This window comes from Moschus berezovskii, chromosome 19, assembly GCF_049115385.1.
Source record: "Moschus berezovskii isolate FMDL1 chromosome 19, NW_MosBer_1.0, whole genome shotgun sequence".
Lineage (NCBI taxonomy): Eukaryota > Metazoa > Chordata > Mammalia > Artiodactyla > Moschidae > Moschus > Moschus berezovskii.
The window spans coordinates 46642794-46668201 of NC_142478.1; the positions used below are offsets into that span (position 1 = coordinate 46642794).

General features: G+C 40.2%; 1 protein-coding gene across 1 annotated transcript in view; it reads left to right on the forward strand.

Moving 5' to 3' along the window:
- ASIC5 (acid sensing ion channel subunit family member 5) overlaps positions 1-24674 on the forward strand; it is a 49438-nt gene extending 24764 nt beyond the window's left edge. The window contains exons 9-12 of the mRNA XM_088827856.1: positions 494-550; positions 2560-2728; positions 21125-21216; positions 24253-24674. Coding sequence (XP_088683982.1) covers positions 494-550; positions 2560-2728; positions 21125-21216; positions 24253-24443 — 509 coding nt within the window. The 3' untranslated portion in view covers positions 24444-24674. The remainder of the gene's footprint in view (positions 1-493; positions 551-2559; positions 2729-21124; positions 21217-24252) is intronic.
- Positions 24675-25408: the final 734 nt, after the last annotated feature.

Genomic DNA, 25408 nt, shown 5'->3' on the forward strand with positions numbered 1-25408 from the left:
ACATCTTACAATTGCCATAGAAAAAAATGAGATGATAAGTGCAAAAGTGAGCTTAAATTCCAAAGATATGAACCATTGAAAATTATTATTCCTACTTTCAGTTCAGTTTCTCAGTCACATCCAACTCTCTGTAACCCCATGGACTGCAGCACGCCAGGCTTCCCTGCCCGTCACCAACTCCTGGAACTTGCTCAAACTCATGTCTATCGAATCTATGATGCCATCCAAACATCTCATCCTCTGTCATCCCCTTCTACTCCTGCCTTCAATCTTTTCCAGCATCAGGGTCTTAAGATTTTAAATGATACGGACAAATGGAAAGAAACATGGAAGGAAACAAAAACATTATTTTCCTCCTCCCAGTGTGCATTTTCACTGGGTATTGTGTTTTCATACCAGTTTTTGCAAAAGGATAGATGGAGAGTGTTTTTGTCATTATTTCATTCATTTCATAAAATATAAAGTCTCTATATTTACCCTTTTTATTTTTAAGGAAATGGGATAGAGTGTGACCTACAAAAGTTTTACAACTGTGTGTCTCCTATACTCGGTAAGTGGCTTAATTTATTTCTCTATTTTCAAGATTTATATGAAAGTTGCTCAGAATCATACAAGACTTTAAATCATACTATAGATAGTTCAGAAATGAAACAAGAGAGACTATAAGAGGTAGTTTTTCAATGTTCTTAAATTCAATAACAATAGCTTACACAGTAAAACACAATGAAAAGCATTTCTTATTTCAAAATACATCTGAATCAAAGATATGCACTATCAAAGTGACAGTAAGAGAGCTGTAGTTTTTACTTCTAATTTTTTTAAACAGTAAACATTTTTATAATGAAAGTAGCTTTGTTGGTTTTTCTTATTACATACATAAAACACGCTTGTTGTGGTTAGTTCAAACATTACAGAATAGTAAAGAATCACTTGAAAATCAATAGAAATAGCACCACTTTGAAATTACTGTCACAATTTAGGTGACCATTCTTTCCCTCATTCATTTCATTATATGTAACGTATATATAAGTGTGTATGGATAGTTTTTACATAAATGGAATCACGACGTACATGACAAACATACTGGGGACAACTTCCTCTTAAACAGCATTTTTCACTTACATATCTCTTACCTTAACTCTCAACCAATGTTAACACTCCAGTACTCCATAATTTTCTCCACAAATATAGTTTTCTATTTATGATTTTAAGTCATCGGTTATTTTATTAAAATGGAATCATACTATATACCTTTCTATGACACTTGCTTATCTAACCTGTTGCAGAAATATCTCCAGGACAGCAGGACTAGGTTTCAGAGTCTCTTTTTAATGGCTGTAAAACATTTTGTGGAATGGGTATGGGTAGAAAAATGTGATATTTTTAAACAGCTTTACAAGCTGAATATGCAGAAGTCACATTACTAAGTGAGGAGTTAAAGTTACATTGTCAAATTTCTTGTCATTTCCTATCCCTGAAAAAGGATGAATGTGAAGTTTTGGGAAACATCAAGCATGCAGTTACTTCTTGGGGGAGTTTTATGGGAAAATGGGATCAGAAGAGTGCATGTGTGTGTGCATGCGCAGGTATGTGTCTGTGCATGAACATGTGTGTGAGTGTGAGTGTGTGTGTAGGGAAAATGTGGAGATTATTGCCAGTCATCTTTCGGAACCAGGGGATGCCTATAAAAGTCATGCTCAGAGGAGTATCAATAGGAGAATCTAGAAAACAAGCCCAAAGTTGGTCCTTATTCAAGGTCTTGGTGAGCAAAGGGTTCACAGGAAAGAGTTTCAGTAACAAAACCACAAGGAAAACAAGAAAATGGAACATTTGCTGAAAGCAAAGAGCAGTGAGATGGGCCTAGGCACTGATCCCAAAGTGCCTGTAGGCAAACACCACTCCCTTCCCCAGACACACTCACATGGGTGGTGTGGTTGCTGAGGAGAAGCCAGAGGACAGGGAGCTGAGTGAGGAAGTCACTGTATGCCCAGACCCAAGGACCTCAGCAGCCCCCAGCACGCTGCACACCGTCTTCATTGAGACAAGCCCAAGAATACATTTGGTTTAAACCTGTGTCACTCACTTTCAAGATGATGTTTCTAAGTTCCTCTCAAGGTGACGTAAGGTCACAAAAACTTTCCATCCTTTATCCAAGAAACTTTCTGGTAAGAAATTCTTACTTCTAACAAAGATAAGAATCCAGTGACACCATGAATTCAAGGTTAACCCCTGTGATTTATATTGTCTTCTTTGCTGTATTTGTACTAAAATGTAAACAGAGTATAAATACCACTTGTTAAGGAAGCAGTGATTGAACTTGTTAACCACTGTTTTAAACATAGGGGTTTCCCTAAAGGCTCTGACTGTAAAGAATCCACCTTCAAGCAGGCGATGTGGGTTCATTCCCTGGGTCAGAAAGATCCCTTTGAGAAGGAAATGGCAACCCACCCCAGGATTCTTGCACAGTGAAAGTGAAATTATAAAAATTTTAAAAGCTCTGTCCGCCTCATTGTGAAATAATCTTTTTCTCCAAATATCCTGTCCTAATTTTCATCTCAGACCACATTGAAGTTAAGGGATTGTGTACGGTGGGAACACACAATTCCAGCTGCCCTGTACCTTGTGAAGAAACAGAATACCCTGCGTCCATTTCTTATTCTACTTTTCCAAGCCAAAAAGCTTTGAAATATCTTTCCAAGAAGTTGAATCAAAGCCAACAATATATCAGGTATTTGTTTCAGCTTTGTACCTTATTTCTAATTAACATACATGTTTTCTTTACTTTCAAAGACTCCAGGAATGAAATTCTGATCAATCACAGGAAGCAAGGGCTGACAGCCGTGAATCATCAATGAAAGCCTAGAATTTTAAAGGTAGAAAAGAACTTGTCTTTCAATCCCTTAACTTAATTGAGTGAAAAGTGAAATAAGGACTGAGTAATTTGCTTATGATCTTACATTTTTGGCCCAACCGGGGAATCATGCTAACATGACTGAAAACATGAAAATCCCTTACCTGTACATTATAAGGGCTTCCCTGGCAGCTCAGCTGGTAAAGAATCCACCTGCAATGCAGGAGACCCCAGTTCAATTCCTAGGTCAGCAAGTTCCCCTGGAGAACCGATAGGCTACCCAGTCCAGTATTCTTGGACTTCCCTGGTAGCTCAGATGGTAAAGAATCCACCTGCAATGCAGGAGACCTGGGTTCCATTCCTGGGCTGGGAAAATTCCCTGGAGAAGGGAACAGCTACCCACTCCAGTATTCTTGCTTGGAGAATCCCCATGGACAGAGAAGCCTGGTGGGCTACAGTCCACGGGGTCATAAAGAGTCAGATACGACTGAGCGACTAAGCACAACCACATATATTATAAAGTTTAGATATACTAATGACTGTATTAATTAAAGGGAATACAGATTAGTCTCATTTTACAGAGGAGGAGAGTGAAATTACTGCATTTGAAGTGAATTGTCCTGTGAAGGTCCTTAGTGGCACACAGAGAATTTATGCCCCAAACCTATAACTCTGGTCTCTGTAATTTTTCCACAGACACAGCACTACAGTTTTGATGAACTAAAGATTATATTAGGTCTCCTTCTGCTATACCACTCTCCTGTCAGAAATAACAAATCAAACTTCATAAAAAATTATTTTAAAAATCAGGCAGCATCATAAGATTTATCTTTTTATTTTATTCATAGTTTTAAGCTGAGGACCTGAAATATCAATATAGTACATTTGGTGTTTGTACTGAAGTCTATTATAATAAAATATATTAACTAATTAAAAGTGGGTTTACTTTTGCACAGCCAAGTATCTGACTTTGAAAGTATATTTCAGGTTTTAATCTGGTATGTATTTTAAGGAAACAAACAAAAAGCATTCTCCCAGTATAAATTCCTAGACAATAAAATGATCTTTCAAATCAGGAAGAAAAAGTCTTTTCATTAAGATGGGGTTGATAGGGTATCACTTTAAACACTTGGATAAAAAGATAGAAAGCTAGAAAATTTGCAGCTATATCTTTGTCAGCACTTCTGTCTCTAGTATAGATGCCTCTATTTCATTTTAATATGGAAAGCTGATGTGTTTACAATATTATTCCTATTATACTTAGCTGTGCCTGAGAAGAGCACTTCATGTGATTTTTTGGCTAGAAAAAGATCTCCTGGGCTCCCTGTTTATCATGCAGAGGATATAGAGTTATTTTAGAGACATATTGGTGAAGTCAGAAAAGAAACTCATTGTTATACAAAATGACTCTAGAGAACATTGTTGTTTTTTCTCCTAAAATTTATACTATTGTAAGTAGCTACCCATTAACCTCATCCTATAACTGACACGTGGGGACCTTGCAGGCTTGTGACTAGCAGAGGTCAGTGCCAGGAGGGCTAAGGCAAGTAGCTGAACAAATACAGCTGGACTCAGGGCTGTCCAAATCCTAGACAGAGCCAGGGGTTAGAAATCACACATATAATTAAAAATTTGCTTTGTGCACAGAGATCAAAAATCGAAGAGTGGTTAATCAGAAATCATGAAGAGTTTGTTGTTGTTGTTTAGTTGCTAAGTGGTGTCCAATTCTTCCGCCACCCCATGAACTGTAGCCCACCAGGCTCTTTTGTTTATGGGATTTTCCAGGCAAGAATACTGGAGTGTGTTGCCATTTTCTTCTCCAGGGGATTTTCCCAATCCAGGGATCGAACCTGCATCTCCTGTATTGGCAGGTGGATTCTTTACCACTGAGCCACCAGGAAAGACCATACAGTTCGTTAGGAAAGCCGATATAAAAGTTTAGCATCAGCAGGACTTAAAGCACTCTTGATTTAATCATGAAGTGTGATGGTGGTGGCACAAACCAGCCTCAGATTATGACCAGTCTGGAGCCCCAAGTGGCAGTTGCTGGATTCCATCAAGAAGGAGGTGAGAAGATTAGCCTGATTGAAGCAGGCACTCTGGAAGTGAATTGTGGCTGAATTTAGGCCAATTTCATTAGCAAAATAAATTTTTTGTGTTTAACTGAACGAATTTTCAAGTAAAATTTGTAAAAAATGATTTGGTTTATAAAAAAATGTTCAGTTCAGTCGCTCAGTCGTGTCCAACTCTTTGTGACCCCATGAATCACAGCACACCAGGCCTCCCTGTCCATCACCAACTCCCGGACTTCACTCAGACTCATGTCTATCGAGTCGGTGATGCCATCCAGCCATCTCATTCTCGGTCGTCCCCTTCTCCTCCTGCCCCCAATCCCTGCCAGCATTAGACTCTTTTCCAGTGAGTCAACTCTTCGCATGAGGTGGCCAAAGTTTTGGAGTTTCAGCTTTAGCATCAGTCCTTCCAATGAACACCCAGGACTGATCTCCTTTAGAATGGACTGGATGGATCTCCTTGCAGTCCAAGGGACTCTCAAGAATCTTCTCCAGCACCACAGTTCAAAATTATTCCCCTTAATTAATCCAGCACTGAAACTTAAGCATGTGGAAGCATTTTTTAGTGTTTTATAAATGCAATAAACACTCTATTTTTTTTTCATCTTCTTACCCTCATTAAAATCCAGATTTTATTTTATAATTGTGCCTCCTGACATAAACAAATATTCTTGGATCTAAATTCTGAAAAATGTTGCTATCACCATGAAATGTAGATTCAACAGGACCCAAATTACCAGCAAGTCACTCACTTTGGAGGAGCTGAGTAAACATTGAGATATTTTTATAAGGGTTGAATTTATGTTCTCTCAAAAACACAAACTGATAATTCTGGAAAATGGCTCTAAGGTTTGTGCTTGGGAAATTAAACAGTATTATCAGTTTACATCAAATTTGGATCACAAAAAGATTGCGGTATTGCTAAAATTTCTCAACTTCCAAAACAACTTCATTATTTCCTTCACTTTGGCTGCTCTTTTATTATTTGCAAATATTATGATAACCCTTGCTTAGCTACTTAAACACAGTACATTCCCCTGTTACCCAGGGTTAAACCAATGGAAAATAAGTAAACATATTAATGATATATTTTGAATTAATTCTATTTGGGAATATTGATTTCTAAATGGTAAACAATAAGGAGAGTGATTTACAACCATGCCTCTCAGATATTAAAGATACCACATAATTCCAGGAATCATTGCTAATAGAACCTATTCTTTTTTTCTTTTTTTTTTACTTTTTGTTTTATATTGGACTATAACTGATTTATAATGTTGTGTTAGTTTCAGATGTACAGCTGTTCCAGCTACACATATACATATATCTGTTCTTTTCCAAAATCTTTTCCCATTTACATATTATATTACATAATATTATCTGTCTTAATGAAACATTTTTGCATATGAAAACCATCAGGTAGTTGATTTTTACCTCAGTTTAAAAGACAGAGAGGTTAAATATTTATTTATCTATTCATTCATTGTTTTCTCCTTTGATCTGTTTCCTTATTTGTCCATTTCACAAATTGGAAATGAGTGCCTTTTGTGTGTCAGTATTCCAGAGTGCTCTAAAAACTAGAGATACTTCTGTGCATAAAAGATAAACCCCTGCTGTGCTCACATGTGCCCTGTGGAATGAAGATGGACAACAAACATGGGGCAAGCAGCCAAGGTGCTGACTGCCTGGAAGGGGAAGGGACAGAAGAGAAGGAGTCAGAGTCGGGGAGGGCTGGTCTCAGCATGAAGGACTGAGATCAAGTAAGATTGTCCTGGCAGGGTGACTGCTGAGCAAAGACCCAGTGCTTCTCAAACTTGTCAGTGTCAAGGTCCCTTTACAGTCTTCAGAATCACTGAGGAGTCCAATGAGTTCTCCTTCATGTGAGTTTTAAGTATCAATGTTTGCCATATTAGGAAAGTAAAGTGTGACTTCTTAAACTTATTGATTCACTTAAAACAACAATAATGAATGTGCTATATAGTAACATAAGTAAAAGTTTCTATAAAGGTTAACTATTTTCAGAAGCGTTTAGGAAGAGGAGTTTTAGGATGTGGTAGGTTTCTACAGTGTCTGACAAGAGAAGACAGCTGGATTCTCATCTTTGCATTTAATCTGTTGGGTTATGTTGTTTGGTTGGAGAACATGAAGGAAACCTTGCATGAAACAGATGTATAGCTCAAAAAGGGAGGCCTATTTTAATAGCCTTTACAGATAATTGAGATATTTTTCTTTGATGATACATCAAAAATCAACAAGACTAGCTTCTTACATGTTAACAGCTTATACTATGTTTTGTGATTTGCCCGGAGGGACTGAGGTCAACTCTTGACTCAACATTTGTTAGCACTGTTGACATTCAGGCTGCCATCCATGTGTCAAGAGGGTATGAAAAATGTACTTATTGTTCACATAATGACATTTTCTGTGAACAGACGGGTAGGCTCCCAGGCAGAACTTTTCCTGGTTTGTGAGAGAACAAGAAAGGCAGCTGGCTCTGCCTGGCCTTATGGTTTTGAGGTAGGACTTGGACAAACAATCCGAGATGAGGGCCAGGGCCTATGTGGTTGAACTTTCCCAGGTGCCAAAGGGGGAAGAGCATGGCTTTCTCATCAGTTTAACTCTTTAAGGACAAGAAAGGGGCAGGGTGGCATTTGAAAGTTGTCATCTCTGAAATGTCAAAACATATAGTGAATTTTTCATATTCAATTCTATTTATAGTCACTGAACTTGCACTTTGAATGGGTCTTTTATTTGTGCATGGTTTGGAACATCATTTATTGGGCATTAGAATAATTCTTTTAGCTGTGCACATTTTCCAAATATCGATCCACTTTATTATATAATACACATTGCAATGTAATAACATTACTTTTCCTATCATGCTGCTGCTGCTGCTAAGTCACTTCAGTTGTGTCCAACTCTGTGAGACCCCATAGACAGCAGCCCTCCAGACTCCACCATACCTGGGATTCTCCAGGCAAGAACACTGGAGTGGATTGCCATTGCCTTCTCAATTTCCTATCATAAAAGTCTTTAAAAATTGAGTTATCAAGCTCGTCGTAGCAGACATAAATTTTCCAATATTTTAACTTTAGCATAAAAGTTAAAAGCTTAAAATTTATTATTGACCTCAAGTCTTATCAGTTATTCTCCTGATGCAACAAGCTCATTTTGTTTATTATTGTGAAAATCTCTGCCAAATTTCACATTCTTAAGAACCATAGTTTGTCAGCCATTCCTTCAAGTGAAAATGATGTTCCAGAAGAAGGAACAAGATGGCGGAGGAATAGGACGGTGAGACCACTCTCTCCCCCACAAATTCATCAAAAGAACATTTGAACGTGGAATAAAGTTCACAAAACAACTTCTGAATGCTGGCAGAGGACATCAGGCACCCAGAAAATCAGCCAATTGTCTTCAAAAGGAGGTAGGAAAAAACATAAAAGATTAAAAGAGAGGCAAAAGAGGTAAGGACGGAGCTCCATCCTGAGAAGGGAGGCTTTAAAAAAAGAGAAGTTTCCAAACACCAGGAAACATTCTCACTGGCTAGTCTGTGGTGAGCCTTGGAACCTCAGAGGGCCACATAACCAGGAGGAAAAAAGAAAGAAACAATTAAAACCCACAGATTACCCACTAAACAGTAACTCCCAGTGGAGAAGCAGGGCAGATGCCTGCATACGCCATTAGCAAGTGGGGGCTGGGCAGGGAGGAGCTGGCTGAACTGCTTAGAGAGAGGACTGGGCTTGAATGCCGCGAGAACAATCTAAGAGATCTAACAGGGGATAGCAAAGCAGACTGGGATAGCTTCCCCACGAAAAGGCGGAAAGCTCTGACCTAAGACTCCGCCAGCCCCACTCACAGAACAAAGGACTGAGCAGAGCAAGCTGGTTGCGGTCGGTGCATCCCCCATCCCCCACCGAGACAGGCAGGGAGGTCAGCCAGAGCCGGAGGGGGCAACCGTGGCCCCAGAAAGGCATCCGCTACAAACTGCAGGCAGGTTTGTTGCTAATCAAGACTTCTTGGGCTCAGGCCAGTCGATATCCACCTGAGAAGGTGTGCCGGTTGTACACCCAGAAAACCGAGTGGCAGGGACTGGGGAGGCGATAAGTTGCAGCGAACGTGCTAACCAAACACCTGGTCACCTGAGCTGCTCGGACAGGGGAAGGCACAAAACGCAGACCCAGCCAAGTCTGCGCCTTTGTGGAGTACCCGAGAAACTGAACTTGAGACGCTCAGACCTGGGAAGTGCATACAACCCAGCACCGGCCTCGGACAGTTCCCAGCAGAGCAATCTAGAGCCTGTGCACTGTAGACTGGGACAACACACACGCTGTGAGCAGGGGGAAACCCAGTGTGGCTGAGAAGCTGCGAGCACTCCCCACAGACACCAGAGATATTTGTCTGCAGTGTTCCTCCCTTCCCAGAACAAGACTGAACAACTGAGCCTTAAAAAGTGTCCACCCGCCCCCTAATATCAGGGCTGAAATTACACACTGAAGAGACCAGCAAACAGAAGCTAAAACAGAGGGAACCACCTTGGAAATGACAGATAGAGAAGTCTGGAGACTACTCCAAGAATAAGACCAAAAACCAGGGGCAAGAGGCTTAAGCCCGAATCCTGAGAACACCAGAGAACTCCTGACTCCAGGGAACATTAATCGATAAGAGCTCATCAAACGCCTCCATGCTGCTGCTGCTGCTGCTGAGTCACTTCAGTCATGTCCGACTCTGTGTGACCCCACAGAGAGAAGCCCACCAGGCTCCCCCATCCCTGGGATTCCCCAGGCAAGAACACTGGAGTGGGTTGCCGTTTCCTTCTCTAACGCCTCCATACCTACACTAAAACAAAGCACCACCCAAGGGTCAACAAGTTCCAGAGCAAGACATACCACACAAATTCTCCAGCAACACAGGAAAATAGCCCTGAGTTTCAATATACAGGCTGCCCAAAGTCACTCCAAACCCACTGACATCTCATAACTCATTACTGGACACTACATTGCACTCCAGAGAGAAGAAATCCAGCTCCACCCACCAGAACACCTACACAAGCTTCCCTAACCAGGGAACCTTGACAAGTCACCCGTCCAACCCTACACACAGCAAGGAAACTACATAATAAAGAGAACTCCACAAACGGCCAGAAGAGGGAAAGGCCACCCCAAGCAAAGCAATATAAGCAAGATGAAGAGGCAGAGAAATACCCAGCAAGTAAAGGAACAACATAAATGCCCACCAACACAAACAAAAGAGGAAGATATAGGGAATCTACCTGATAAAGAATTTGGAATTTTGATGGTGAAAATGATTCAAAATCTTGAAAGCAAAATGGAGTTACAGATGAATAACCTGGAGAAAAGGATTGAGAAGATGTAAGAAAGGTTTAATAAGGACTTAGAGGAAATAAAAAAGAGTCAATATACAATGAATAATGCAATAGAGGAGATCAGAAACACTCTGGAGGGAACAAACAGTAGAATAACAGAGGCAGAAGACAGGATAAGTGAGCTAGAAGACAGAATTGTAGAAATAAATGAAACAGAGAGGAAAAAAGAAAAATGAATTAAAAGAAATGAGTACAATATTAGAGATCTCTGGGACAATGTTAAACGCTCCAACATTCAAATCATAGGAGTCCAAGAAGACAAAAAGAAAGACCATGAGAGAATACTTGAGGAGTTAAAAAGTTCCCTAAAATGGGGAAAGAAATAATCACCCAAGTCCAAGAAACCCAGAGATTCCCCAACAGGATAAACCCAAGGCGAAATACTCCAAGACACATTAATCAAATTAACAAAGATCAAATACAAAGAACAAATATTAAAAGCAGCAAGGGAAAAGCAGCAAATAACACACAAGGGGATTCCTATAAGGATAAGAGCTGATCTTTCAACAGAAACTCTTCAGGCCAGGAGGGAATGGCTAGACATACTTAAAGTGATGAAAGAAAATAACCTACAGCTCAGATTACTGTACCCAGCAAGGATCTCATTCAAATATGAAGGAGAAATCAAAAGTTTTACAGACAAGCAAAAGCTGAGAGAATTCAGAATCACCAAACCAGCTCTTCAACAAATGCTAAAGGATCTTCTCTAGACAGGAAACACAGAAAAGGTGTATAAACTCGAACCCAAAGCAATAAAGAAAATGGCAACAGGATCATACTTATCAATAATTACCCTAAATGTAAATGGGTTGAATGCCCCAACCAAAAGACAAAGGCTGGATAAATGGATACAAAAACAAGAACCCCATATATATTGTCTACAAGAGACCCACCTCAAAACGAGGGACACATACAGACTGAAAGTGAAGGGCTGGAAAAAGATATTCCATGCAAATAGAGACCAAAAGAAAGCAGGAGTAGCAATACTCATATCAGATAAAATAGACTTTAAAACAAAGGCTGTGAAAAGAGACAAAGAAGGAAACTACATAATGATCAAAGGATCAATCCAAGAAGAAGACATAACAATTATAAATATTTATGCACCCAACATAGGAGCACCACAATATGTAAGACAGTTACTAACAAGTATGAAAGGGGAAATTAACAACAATGCAATAATAGTGGGAGATTTTAATACCCCACTTACATCTATGGATAGATCAACTAAACAGAAAATTAACAAGGAAACACAAACTTTAAATGATACAATAGACCAGTTAGACCTAATAGATATCTATAGGACATTTCATCCCAAAACAATGAATTTCACCTTTTTCTCAAGTGCACACGGAACCTTTTCCAGGATAGATCACATCCTGGGCCATAAATCTAGCCTTGGTAAATTCAAAAAAATTGAAATCATTCCAAGCATCTTTTCTGACCACAATGCAGTAAGATTAGATCTCAATTACGGGAGAAAAACCATTAAAAATGCCAACATATGGAGGCTGAACAACACGCTGCTAAATAATGAACAAATCATAGAAGAAATCAAAAGAGAAATCAAAGTATGTATAGAAGTGAATGAAAATGAAAACACAACAACCCAAAACATCTGGGACACTGTAAAAACAGTGCTAAGGGGGAAGTTCATAGCAATACAGGCACACCTCAAGAAACAAGAAAAAAGTCAACTAAATAACCTAACCCTAAATGGCAACACACTCCAGTACTCTTGCCTGGAGAATCCCACAGACGGAGGAGCCTGGTAGGCAACAGTCCATGGGGTCACAAAGAGTCGGACACGACTGAGTGACTTCACTTTCACTTTCACATCTAAAGAAACTAGAAAAGGAAGAAATGAAGAACCCCAGGGTTAGTAGAAGGAAAGAAATCGTAAAAATTAGGGCAGAGATAAATGTAAAAGAAACAAAAGACACCATAGCAAAAATCAACAAAGCCAAAAGCTTTGAGAAGGTAAATAAAATTGACAAACCAGTAGCCAGACTCATCAAGAAACAAAGGGAGAAGAACCAAATCAATAAAATTAGAAATGAAAATGGAGAGATCACAACCGACAACACAGAAATACAAAGGATTATTAGAGAATACTATCAGCAATTATATGGCAATAAAATGAATAATCTGGAAGAAATGGACAAATTCCTAGAAAAGTACAACTTTCCAAAACTGAACCAGGAAGAAATAGAAAATCTGAACAAACCCATCACAAGCACGGAACTAGAGGCTGTAATCAGAAATCTTCCAGCAAACAAAAGCCCAGGTCCAGAGGACTTCACAGCTGAATTCTACCAAAAATTTAGAGACGAGCTAACACCTATTCTACTCAAACTCTTCCAGAAAATTGCTGAGGAAGGGACATTTCCAAACTCATTCTATGAGGCCACCATCACACTAATCCCAAAACCTGGTAAAGACCCCACAAAAAAAGAAAACTACAGGCCAATATCACTGATGAACATAGATGCAAAAATCCTTGACAAAATTCTAGCAATCAGAATCCAACAACACATTAAGAAGATCATACATCATGACCAAGTGGGCTTTATCCCAGGAATGCAAGGATTCTTCAATATCCGCAAATCAATCAACGTAATACACCACATTAACAAACTGAAAAATAAAAATCATATGATTATCTCAATAGATGCAGAGAAAGCCTTAGACAAAATTCAACATCCATTTATGATAAAAACCCTCCAGAAAGTGGGAATAGAAGGGACATATCTCAACATAATAAAAGCTATATATGACAAACCCACAGCAAACATTATCCTCAACGGTGAAAAACTGAAAGCATTTTCCCTAAAGTCAGGAACAAGACAAGGGTGCCCACTCTCCCCACTACTATTCAACATAGTTCTGGAAGTTTTGGCTACAGCAATCAGAGCAGAAAAAGACATGAAAGGAATACAAATTGGAAAAGAAGAAGTAAAACTTTCACTGTTCTCTGATGACATGATCCTCTACACAGAAAACCCTAAAGACTCTACCAGAAAACTACTAGAGCTAATCAATGAATACAGTAAAGTTGCAGGATATAAAATCAACACACAGAAATCCCTTGCATTCCTATACACTAATAATGAGAAAATAGAAAGAGAAATTAAGGAAACTACTCCATTCACTGTTGCAACGAAAAGAATTAAATACTTAGGAATATATTTACCTAAGGAAACAAAAGACTTGTACATAGAAAACTATAAACCGACCATGCACAGAAGCGTGGCTGAGAGGAGCTACCCCAGGCCCGAGGCCAGGGCCAGCGGCCGAGAGGAGCTACCCCACGTCCAATAGGTGGTGGCTGCGTGGGTGCAGGAGGGCCGAGAGGAGCTACTCCACTTTCAAGGTCAGGAGGGGCGACCCTGAGGAGATACCCCTTGTCCAAGGTAAGGTACACCAGCTGCGCTTTGCTGGAGCAGCTATGAAGAGATATCCCACAACCAAGGAAGAGAAACCCAAATAAGACGGTAGGTATTGTGAGGGGGCATCAGAGGGCAGACACACTGAAATCATAATCACAGAAAACTAGTCGATCTGATCACATGGACCACAGCTGAATGTGGTCCACTGGAGAAGGGAATGGCAAACCACTTCAGTATTCTTGCCTTGAGAACCCCATGAACAGTATCAAAAGGCAAAATGATAGGATACTGAATGAAGAATTCCCCAGGTCGGTAGGTGCCCAGTATGCTACTGGTGATCAGTGGAGAAATAACTCCAGAAGGAATAAAGGGATGGAGCCAAAGCAAAACCAATACCCAATTGTGGATGTGACTGGTGATAGAAGCAAGGTCCGATGCTGTAAAGAGCAATATTGCATAGGAACTTGGAATGTTAGGTCCATGAATCAAGGCAAATTGGAAGTGGTCAAACAGGAGATGACAAGAGTGAACATCGACATTCTAGGAATCAGTGAATTAAAATGGACTGGAATGGGTGAATTTAACTCAGATGACCATTATATCTACTACTGTGGTCAGGAATCCCTTAGAAGAAATGGAGTAGCCATCATGGTCAACAAAAGAGTCCGAAATGCAGTACTTGAATGATTTCTGTTCGTTTCCAAGGCAAACCATTCAATATTACAGTAATCCAAGCCTATGCCCCAACCAGTAAAGCTGAAGAAGCCAAAGTTGAACAGTTCTGTAAAACACTAGTGAAAGTAATCAAAGAGGACACTAATACATGGAGAAATATACTGTGTTCGTGGATTGGGAGAATAAATATTGCAAAAATGAGTATACTACCCAAAGTAATTTATACATTCAATGCAATCCCTATCAAGCTACCAACGATATTTTCCCCAGAACTAGAACAAATAATCTCACAATTTGAATGGAAATACAAAAAACCTCGAATAGCCAAAGCAATCTTGAGGAAGAAAAATGGAACTGGGGGAATTAACCTGCCGGACTTCAGGCTCTCTTACAAAGCCACAGTCATCAAGACAATATGGTACTGGCATAAAGACATAAATATAGATCAATGGAACAAAATAGAAAGCCCAGAGATAAATCCACGCACCTATGGACACCTCATCTTTGACAAAGGAGGCAAGAATATAAAATGGAGAAAAGACAGTCTCTTTAACAAGTGGTGATGGGAAAACTGGTCAGCCACTTGTAAAAGAATGAAACTAGAACACTTCCTAACACCATACACCAAAATAAACTCAGAATGGATTAGAGAGCTAAATGTAAGACCAGATACTATAAAACTCCTAGAGGAGAACGTAGGCAAAACACTCTCTGACATAAATCACAGCAGGATCCTCCATGACCCACCTCCCAGAATATTGGAAATAAAAGCAAAAATAAACAAATGGGACCTAATTAAAATCAAAAGCTTCTGCACAGCAAAGGAAACTATAAGCAAGGTGAAAAGACAGCCTGCAGAATGGGAGAAAATAATAGCAAATGAAACAACTGATAAAGGATTAATCGCCAAAATATACAAACAGCTCCTGCAGCTCAATTCCAGAAAAATAAATGACCCAATCAAAAAATGGGCCAAAGAACTAAATAGACATTTCTCCAAAAAAGACATACAGATGGCTAACAAACACATGAAAAAATGCTCAACATCCCTCATAATCAGAGAAATGCAAATCAAAACCACAATGAGATACCATTTCACACCAGTCAGAATGGCTGCTATCCAAAAGTCTACATGCAATAAATGCTGGAGAGGGTGTGGAGAGAAGGGAACCCTCTTACACTGTTGGTGGGAATGCAAACTAGTACAGCCACTATGGAGAACAGTGTGGAGATTCCTCAAAACACTGGAAATAGAACTGCCATATGATCCAGCAATCACACTCCGGGGCATACACACCGAGGAAACCAGAAGTGAAAGAGACACATGTACTCCAATGTTCATTGAAGCATTGTTTATAAGAGCCAGGACATGGAAGCAACCTAGATGTCCATCTGCAGACAAATGGATAAGAAAGTTTTGGTACATATACACAATGGAGTATAACTCAGCCATTAAAAAGAATGCATTTGAACCAGTTCTAATGAGGTGGATGAAACTAGAGCCTATTATACAGAGTGAAGTAAGCCAGAAAGAAAAACACCAATACAGTATACTAACGCATATATATGGAATTTAGAAAGATGCAAAGGATAACCCTGTATACGAGACAGCAAAAGAGACACAGATGTATAAAACAGTCTTTGGGACTCTGTGGGAGAGGGTGAGGGTGGGATGGTTTGGGAGAATGGCACTGAAACATGTATATTATCTTATGTGAAACGAATTACCAGTTCAGGGTCGATGCATGTTACAGGATGCTCGGGGCTGGTATGCGGGGATGACCCAGAGGGAGGATAAGAGGAGGAGGGAGGTGGGAGGGGGGGTTCGGGAGGGGGAACTCATGTATATCCGGGGCGGATTCATGTCCATGTATGGCAAAACCAACCAATATAATATTGCAAAATAATTAGCCTCCAATAAAAATTAAAAATAAAATTAAAAAAAAAAAGAAAATGACGTTCCATATCAAAAGTGGCTACTGCAGCTTTCTTGAAATAATAATCATAGTGGAAATATTAGATAACATGTCAGTATTTTATGAAAATAATTTTGACCTTGTGAACTTCCAAAAGAGATAACAGGGACCCCTAGGGGTCTGTGTGGGCTTCCCTGATGGCTCAAGTGGTAAAGAATCCACCTGCAATAAACAAGGTGTGGGTTCCATCCCTGGGTCAGGAAGACCTCCTGGAGGATGGCATGACAACCTACTCCAGTATTCTGGCCTGGAGATTCCCATGGACAGAGGAGCCTGGCAGGCTACAGTTTATGAGCGACTAAGCAGGCATGCACGGTAGGGGTCTATGACCACACTTTGAAAATTGCTAGATCAGTCCTGGGTGTTCATTGGAAGGACTGATGCTAAAGCCAAAACTCCAATACTTTGGCCACCTCATGTGACGAGTTATCTCACTGGAAAAGACTCTGATGCTGGGAGGGATTGGGGGCAGGAGGAGAAGGGGACGACAGAGAATGAGATGGCTGGATGGCATCACCGACTCAATGGACATAAGTTTGAGTGAACTCCGGGAGTTGGTGATGGACAGGGAGGCCTGGTGTGCTGTGATTCATGGGGTCACAGAGAGTCGGACACAACTGAGCCACTGAACTTAACTGACAGCAATATAAGAGCTGGTCTCAACATTAATGGGGAAAAGGCACTTCAGGAAGGAAAACCACATGACAAGAAAAGTCCGAGACTGATAGTGCACCTTATATGTGGGTAGAATAGCCTGGAAATTGGTGTGGCAAGAGGCAGAGTAGATGATAGCCAAGGATGGCCAAGCATCAGTCACCGTGAACAGGTCAGTGGTAGACAGAAATCTCATAACGCCACAGAGGGCGAGTCTCTGGGTAGCTCTCAGCAGGAAAGTGATAAGATTTGGAAGTTGCAAAAGTATTTCCTTGGTTCTTGTGTGAAGAGTGGAGGGTGAGTATCTGTTGAGATGGAGTACACTAAGGTCAGAAGCAGAAGGAGAAACCAGAAAGCGATTGGAAAAATCCAGGTGAGAGATGATGGAGGTTTAGGCAAAGGTGGTCTCAGTGGATGGGTGAGAGGTTGGATTCTGGGTATATTTGAAGGTAAAGCAAATACTTACTGATGGATTAGCTGTGCAGTGTTATTGCATTAAAAATGAGGAAATATCTAAAGTTTGACTTGGAATATTGGAAATATCTGGTGAACATCAAGTAGAATACCAAGAGGAAATCTGGTGTATTAATGAAGTTCAAGGTGGTGTCTGGGCTGAAGATAGTATGGGTACATAAAAGTTATTTCAAAATAGTTATTTAGCCACTCTGGCTGCATATAAAGATTTCCAGAAAATACTGAGAAAACAGTCTCTGCCAAAAATACTAATGATGTAAGGTAAATGACTATCATTTATTAAAAGCACAATATATGCATGTTCTGTGTCAGTTCTTTGAATATATTATTTAAGTGCTTCTTGCCACAGCACTGAAATCCTGACTACAGAAGAAGCAACCAAAACTCAGGAAAAGAAGGTGGTTTCTCCAGGACCACATAAGTCACAAAGAACAGGACCCAGATTTGAATTAAAGTTAGATACACACTCAAGCATTTGTAAATCATATACTCAGTAGATATTTACTTTTAATGTCTTTTTCCAGTTTTTCAGAAATGAAGCACAGAAAAGTTATTAGATCAGGAAAAAAATTATTTTCCCTAAATACCAACATGACATGAATGTGTTCAAAATGAAGTTATAGTGATTAGCACTGAACAAAATGTCATGTCTAATTCAATACTAAACAACTTCTGAGACAAAAATAAGTACTACCTTTGTCGAATGGGAATTAAAAGACCATTTGCCAAACCTTCTGTCTGTGCCTGTGAGGGCTACCGTGTTAGAATAAAGGCTGAGAATAGAAGAAGTCAGCTAAGACTGTCACAAAAAGTGGTCAGAACCTCTCCTAATGTGGGGGGACCCCAGGGAAACAGAGGGCAACATAGTTCAGTTCAGTTCAGTTGCTCAGTCATGTCCGACTTTTTACAATCCCGCTGCATGCCAGGCCTCCCTCTCCGTCACCAGCTCCCAGAGTTTACCCAAACTCATGTCCATTGAATCGGTGATGCCATCCAACCATCTCATCCTCTGTCGTCCCCTTCTCCTCCTGCCTTCAATCTTTCCCAACATTAGGGTCTTTTCCAATGAGTCAGTTCTTCGCATTAAGTGGCCAAAGTACTGGAGTTTCAGCTTTAGCATTAGTCCTTCGAGTGAACACTCAGAACTGATCTCCTTTAGGATGAACTGGTTGGATTCCTTGCAGTCCAAGGGACTCTCAAGAGTCTTCTCCAACACCACAGTTCAAAAGCATCAGTTCTTCGGTGATCAGCTTTCTTTATAGTCCAACTCTCACATCCATACATGACTACTGCAAAAATCATAGCCTTGACAAGACCGAACTTTGCTGGCAAAGTAATGTCTCTGCTTTTTAATATGCTGTCTAGGTTGGTCATAACTTTCCTTCCAAGGAGTAAGCATCTTTTAATTTCGTGGCTGCAGTCACCAGCTGCAGTGATTTTGGAGCCCCCCAAAATAAAGTAAGCCATGTTTCCACTGCTTCCCCATCTATTTGCCATGAAGTGATAGGATTGGATGCCATGATCCTAGTTTTCTGAATGTTCAGCCTTAAGTCAACTGTTTCACTCTCCTCTTTCAATTGCATCAAGAAGTTCTTTAGTTCTTCTTCACTTTCTGCCATAAGAATGGTGTCATCTGCATATCTGAGGTTATTGATATTTCTCCCGACAATCTTGATTCCAAGCTTGTGCTTCTTCCAGTCCAGCATTTCTCATGATGTACTCTGCATATAAGTTAAATAAGCAGGGTGACAATATACAGCCTTGACATACTCCTTTGCCTATTTGGAACCAGTCTGTTGTTCCATGTCCAGTTCTAACTGTTGCTTCCTGACCTGCCTTCAGATTTATCAAGAGGCAGGTCAGGTGGTCTGGTATTCCCATCTCTTGAAAAATATTCCACAGTTTATTGTGATCCACACAGTCAAAGACTTTGGCATAGTCAATAAAGCAGAAGTAGATGTTTTCTAGAACGCTCTTGCTTTCTTGATGATCCAGTGGATGTTGGCAGTTTCATCTCCAGTTGCTCTGCCTTTTCTAAAACCAACTTGAACATCTGGAAGTTCACAGTTCACATATTATTGAAGCCTGGCTTGGAGAGTTTTGAGCATTACTTTACTAGCATGTGAGATGAGCGTGATTGTGCGATAGTTTGAGCATTCTTTGGCATTGCCTTTCTTTGCGATTGCAATGAAAACTGACATTTTCCAGTCCTGTGGCCACTGCTGAGGTTTCCAAATTGGCTGGCATATTGAGTGCCACACTTTCACAGCATCATCTTTTAGGATTTGAAATGGCTTAACTGGAATTCCTTCACTTCCACTAGCTTTGTTCATAGTAATGCTTCCTAAGGCCCACTTGACTTCACATTCCAGGATGTCTGGCTCTAGGTTAATGATCACACCCTCATTATTAACTGGTCGTGAAGATCTTTTTGTACAGTTCTTCTGTGTATTCCTGCTATCTCTTCTTAATATCTTCTGCTTCTGTGAGGTCCATACAATTTCTGTCCTTTATTGAGCCCATCTTTGCATGAAAATTTCCCTTGGTATCTCTAATTTTCTTGAAGAGATCTCTAGTCTTTCCCATTCTATTGTTTTCCTCTATTTCTTTGCATTGATCACTGAGGAAGGCTTCCTTATCTCTCCTTGCTATTCTTTGGAACTCTGCATTCAAATGGGAATATCTTTCCTTTTCTCCTTTGCTTTTCGCTTCTCTTCTTTTCACAGCTATTTGTAATACATCCTCAGACAACCATTTTGCCCTTTTGCATTTCTTTTTCTTGGGGATGGTCTTGATCCCTGTCTCCTGTACAATGTCACGGAACTCTGTCCAGAGTTCATCATGCACTCTATCTATCAGATCTAGTCCCTTAAATCTATTTCTCACTGCCACTGTATAATCATAAGTGATATGATTTAGGTCATACCTGAATGGTCTAGTGGTTTTCCCTACTTTCTTCAATTTGGCAAGTCTGAATTTGATAATAAGGAGTGCATGATCTGAGCCACAATCAGCTCCCAGTCTTGTTTTTGCTGACTGTATAGAGCTTCTCCATCTTTGGGTGCAAAGAATATAATCAATCTGATTTAGAATGTAGTCCACTGGAGAAGGGAATGGCAAACCACTTCAGTATTCTTGCCTTGAGAACCCCATGAACAGTATGAAAAGGCAAAAAGATAGGACACTGAAAGATGAACTCCCCAGGTCGGTAGGTACCCAATATGCTACAGGAGATCATAACTCCGGAAGAATGAAGAGACAGAGCCAAAGCAAAAACAACACCCAGTTGTGGATGTGACTGGTGATAGAAGAAAGGTTTGATGCTGTAAAGAGGGCAACATACCTTAGGTCTAAATATTTTAAAGGTACAAAATAAGATACCAAACTGTTTGGTAAAATACACTTGCCCACCTACCTCAAGTACACGGTCAAAATGACAAAGTAAAAAATATCAGCAGAAACTATAGATTTCTTTTCATATGATTGAAATTTGGCAAATATCAAAGACAGATAAATTTAATTATATTGCACATGTTTGAGTGGGGACAATGTTTATATGAGTAACTAAAAAAGAGGAAGTAATTTAAAAGCTGAAAAAAAAATTGAACTGACAATTTTTAGCTCAATTAACTCTGTTTTATCCGCAGGGAGAATCTTGTGAATATTGAAATAAACTATAGTGACTTAAACTATAAGATAACCCAGCAGCAAAAAGCAGTGAGTGTCTCTGAGTTACTTGGTAAGTTTTATCTAGCTGTTCCTCAATTTTTTTTTAATTTATCTATTTTAATTGAAGGCTAATTACTTTAAATTTTCTGGTGGTTTTTGACACACATTGACATGAATCAGCCATGGGTGTGCATGTGTCGCCCCATCCTGAACCCCCCACCCTCTTCCCTCCCCATCCCCTCCCTCTGGGTTGTCCCAGTGCACCAACTTTGAGTGCCCTATTTCATGCATCAAACTTGCACTGGTCATCTATTTCACATATGGTAATATGCATGTTTCACTGCTATTCTCCCAAATCATCCCACCCTCGCCTTCTCACACGGAGTCCAAAAGTCTGTTCTTTACATCTGTGTTTCTTTTGTTACCTTGCATATAGGGTCATCGTTACCATCTTTCTAAATTCCATATATATGCGTTAGTATACTGTATTGGTGTTTTCCTTTCTGACTTACTTCACTCTGTATAATCGGCTCCAGTTTCATCCACCTCATTAGAACTGACTCAAATGCATTCTTTTTAACAGCTGAGTGATATTCCACTATGTATATGCACCACAACTTTCTTATCCATTCATCTGCTGATGGACATCTAGGTTGCTTCCATGTCGTAGCTATTGTAAACTGTGCTTCAATGAAAATTGGGGTACACATGTCTCTTTCAATTCTGGTTTCCTTGGTGTGTATGCCCAGTTATGGGGTTGCTGCGTCATACGGCAGTTCTATTTCCAGTTTTTTAAGGAATCTCCACACTGTTCTCCATAGTGGCTGTAATAGTTTGCATTCCCACCTACAGTGTAAGAGGGTTTCCCTTTTCTCCATACCCTCTCCAGCATTTATTGTTTGTAGACTTTTTGATGGCAGCCATTCTGACCAGCATGAGATGGTACCTCATGGTTTTGATTTTGCATTTCTCTGATAATGAGTGATGTTGAGCATCGTCTCATGTGTTTGTTAGCCATCTGCATGTCTTCTTTGTAGAAATGTCTGTTCCTCAATTTTTTAAAATTTCTATCATTTTCCTTTCATATTTAAGGTTTAGCTTATCAATGGAGAAAAATAATCCATGGTGCTTGTCATTCACTTGTCATGTAAATCTGACACCATTCTAGTCCCTGGACATGTCTCCAGCAAATGCAGCAGGGTACTCACAAATAAGGCAGGGCTCATGGACTTCCCAGGTGGCGCAGTGGTAAAGAATCACCTGCCAATGTAGGAGACTCAAGAGACATGAGTTCCATCTCTGGGTTCAAAAGATCCCCTGGAGAAAGAAATGGCAACTCCTTCCAGTATTCTTGCCTGGAAAACTCTGTGGACAACAGAGGAACCTGATGGGCTACAGCCCATGGGGTTGCAAAGAATCAGACATGATTGCTCACAGTACAGTGCACGTGCACGGTTTCATGGTCACTCAGCATCTTCCTTCACTCAGATGTATCTAAACTCATGTCTGGGTTGAACATCAGCCTCACTGACCTCTGCACCAAATTCCACCCAGACTGGGCTGCAAAGAACCTGAAAAAGTAAAAATCTGCATTTAAGTTACAACCACCACCTGTTTGTGCTCCTCCATCATTCAGTCCTTGGCAAACTCAACTGCTGAATTCCAGATCTCACTGTCTCTCAGAGGAGGTTGTGGAACAGACAGAACAGGAATCAGAGTCAGGTTAAGTGACCACGGTCAAACCCTGGTGGCTGGGGCAATCTCCTCAACACACTGCAGAATCCTCAGTGCTCTTGAATGGGCTTCCCTGGTAGCTCAGCTGGTAAAGAATCCACCTACGATGTTGGAGACCTGGGTTCGATTCCTGGGTTGGGAAGATCCCCTGGAAAAGTAAATGGCTACCTACTCCAGTATTCTGGCCTGGAAAATTCCATGGACTGTATAGTCTATGGGGTCACATAGAGTCGGATAGGACTGAGCAACTTTCACTTTCATACTCAATCCATCGCCAGGCCTTACAAAAATAACATTGTCCTAAGAATGGCTCAGGGCAAGGAGGAAAAGATTAGTAATGTAACCTATTTACGAAGGCAGTGTTTGAGGAGTCAGATTCACAGAGACAAAAAATAGGGTGGTGGGTGCAAGGGACTAGCGGAGGGGGCAGTGATGAGTCAGTATTTAATGAGGACTGAGTTTCTGCTTGGGCTTCCCTGGTGGCTCAGAGGTTAAAGCGTCTGCCTCCAATGCGGGAGACCCGGGTTCGATCCCTGGGTCGGGAAGATCCCCTGGAGAAGGCAACGGTAACCCACTCCAGTATTCTTGCCTGGAGAATCCCATGGACCGGGAAGCCTGGTAGGCTACAGTCCACGGGGTCGCATAGAGTCGGACACGACTGAGCGACGGAACGGAACGGAACGGAGTTTCTGCTGGGGAAGATGAGAAAGTTCTGGAGACAGATGCTGGTGATAATTTTATGACAATGGGAATATACTTAATGCCACAGAATTGTACACTTAAAACTGACTAACATGGCTAATTTTATTCTATACATTTTACCACAAAAAAGCACAAACAATAAAGACTTTTGGATGCTTAAAAACTTGTTAAAAAGAAGGCAGTACTGTGTTCATACATCTTAGTTCAATGATATACTGCAAATGCTTACAAAGAAATTGTTTGGACACTTGAGGTCATAAACTGCTTGGAAATTTGTTTCTGGAAAGTATCATTAACCAGTCAGGCTGTCCTAGTGTCCAATTTCTGTTCTCCATTCTGTTCTCCACTTAGAAATGAATGTGTGATTGTCTAGGATGTTTTATGAATTTGCTGAGATTTAATACCCCCTAAAGTCCTTGAGTTATATTTTTGGAAATAGAATTTATGTTTTCTTTCACTCCCTTTATTGAGATAATTATGTGACTGTTACTTCAAGGTATTATTTATTGCTACTGCATTATTTATGCTAAACTTAATACCATGAGCTCATATTCATATATCAGCTGTTATTAACATCTTAGCTTCAAATAATTTAAAATCTAGTAATGTTTAATTTGCTTTTTATGGAATAAGCATGATTTATTCACTTTCTTTATTGGCTTTATTACAGCAGATGTTGGTGGTCAGCTGGGCCTATTTTGTGGGGCCAGTGTGATTACAATTATAGAAATTATTGAGTATATATTCACCAATTTCTACTGGATATGCATTTTGTTCTTGCTGAAGATCCCTGAAATGGCCCAGGGCGCTCCTGCACCTCAGAATCACCCAGGGAATAAAGACAGCATCGAGGTATGCTGATGTCCTCTTAGGACAAAAGCATTTGTTCTTCTCTTCATGATACCTTCAAGATTTACTCATGGCTAATTCACTGCTTTATAACTTTATGTTATAGTCCTGGAGATATCTATCTTTTTATATATACTTCATCTCTGTCTTTGTCTTTAATTACACATACATATTGATTTATATATTAAAAAAAGAAACAGGCACTGTCTTGGGTTTTTTTTCCACCATGGAATTAATTGATTAATTCCCAGCACCCAGAACAGTAGAGATTACATAGTAGGCATTTCAGAAATACTTCTTAATGATTGAAAGCTTGTTCAATAGAAAAGACACTCTTTATGATTAACTACATAAGTTAGACATGATAGATAAACTATATTTGAGGAGACAAGATACCTCTTTATTCAGGAAACAGCACATGTAATTTGTGCTTTATAAAATTTCTGAGAGATTTTATTTTGGAGAAAGTTCAACATGATTTCTTTCCTTTTGTCTGGAAAGTCCTATTATATAACTGACTTTTGGAGGGACAGTTCAGTTCAGTTCAGTCACTCAGTCGTGTCCGACTCTCCGCGACCCCATGAATCACAGCACGCCAGGCCTCCCTGTCCATCACCAACTCCCAGAGTTCACTCAAACTCATGTCCACAGAGTAGGTGATGCCATCCAGCCATCTCATTCTCAGTCGGCCCCTTCTCCCGCCCCCAACCTTTCCCAGCATCAGAGTCTTTTCCAGTGAGTCAACTCGTCGCATGAGGTGGCCAAAGTATTGCAGTTTCAGCTTTAGCATCAGTCCTTCCAATGAATACCCAGGATTGATCTCCTTTAGAATGGGCTGGTTGGATCTCCTTGCAGTCCAAAGGACTCTCAAGAGTCTTCTCCAACACCACAGTTCAAAAGCATCAATTCTTCAGCGATCAGCTTTCTTCACAGTCCAACTCTCACATCCATACATGACCACGGGAAAAACAATAGCC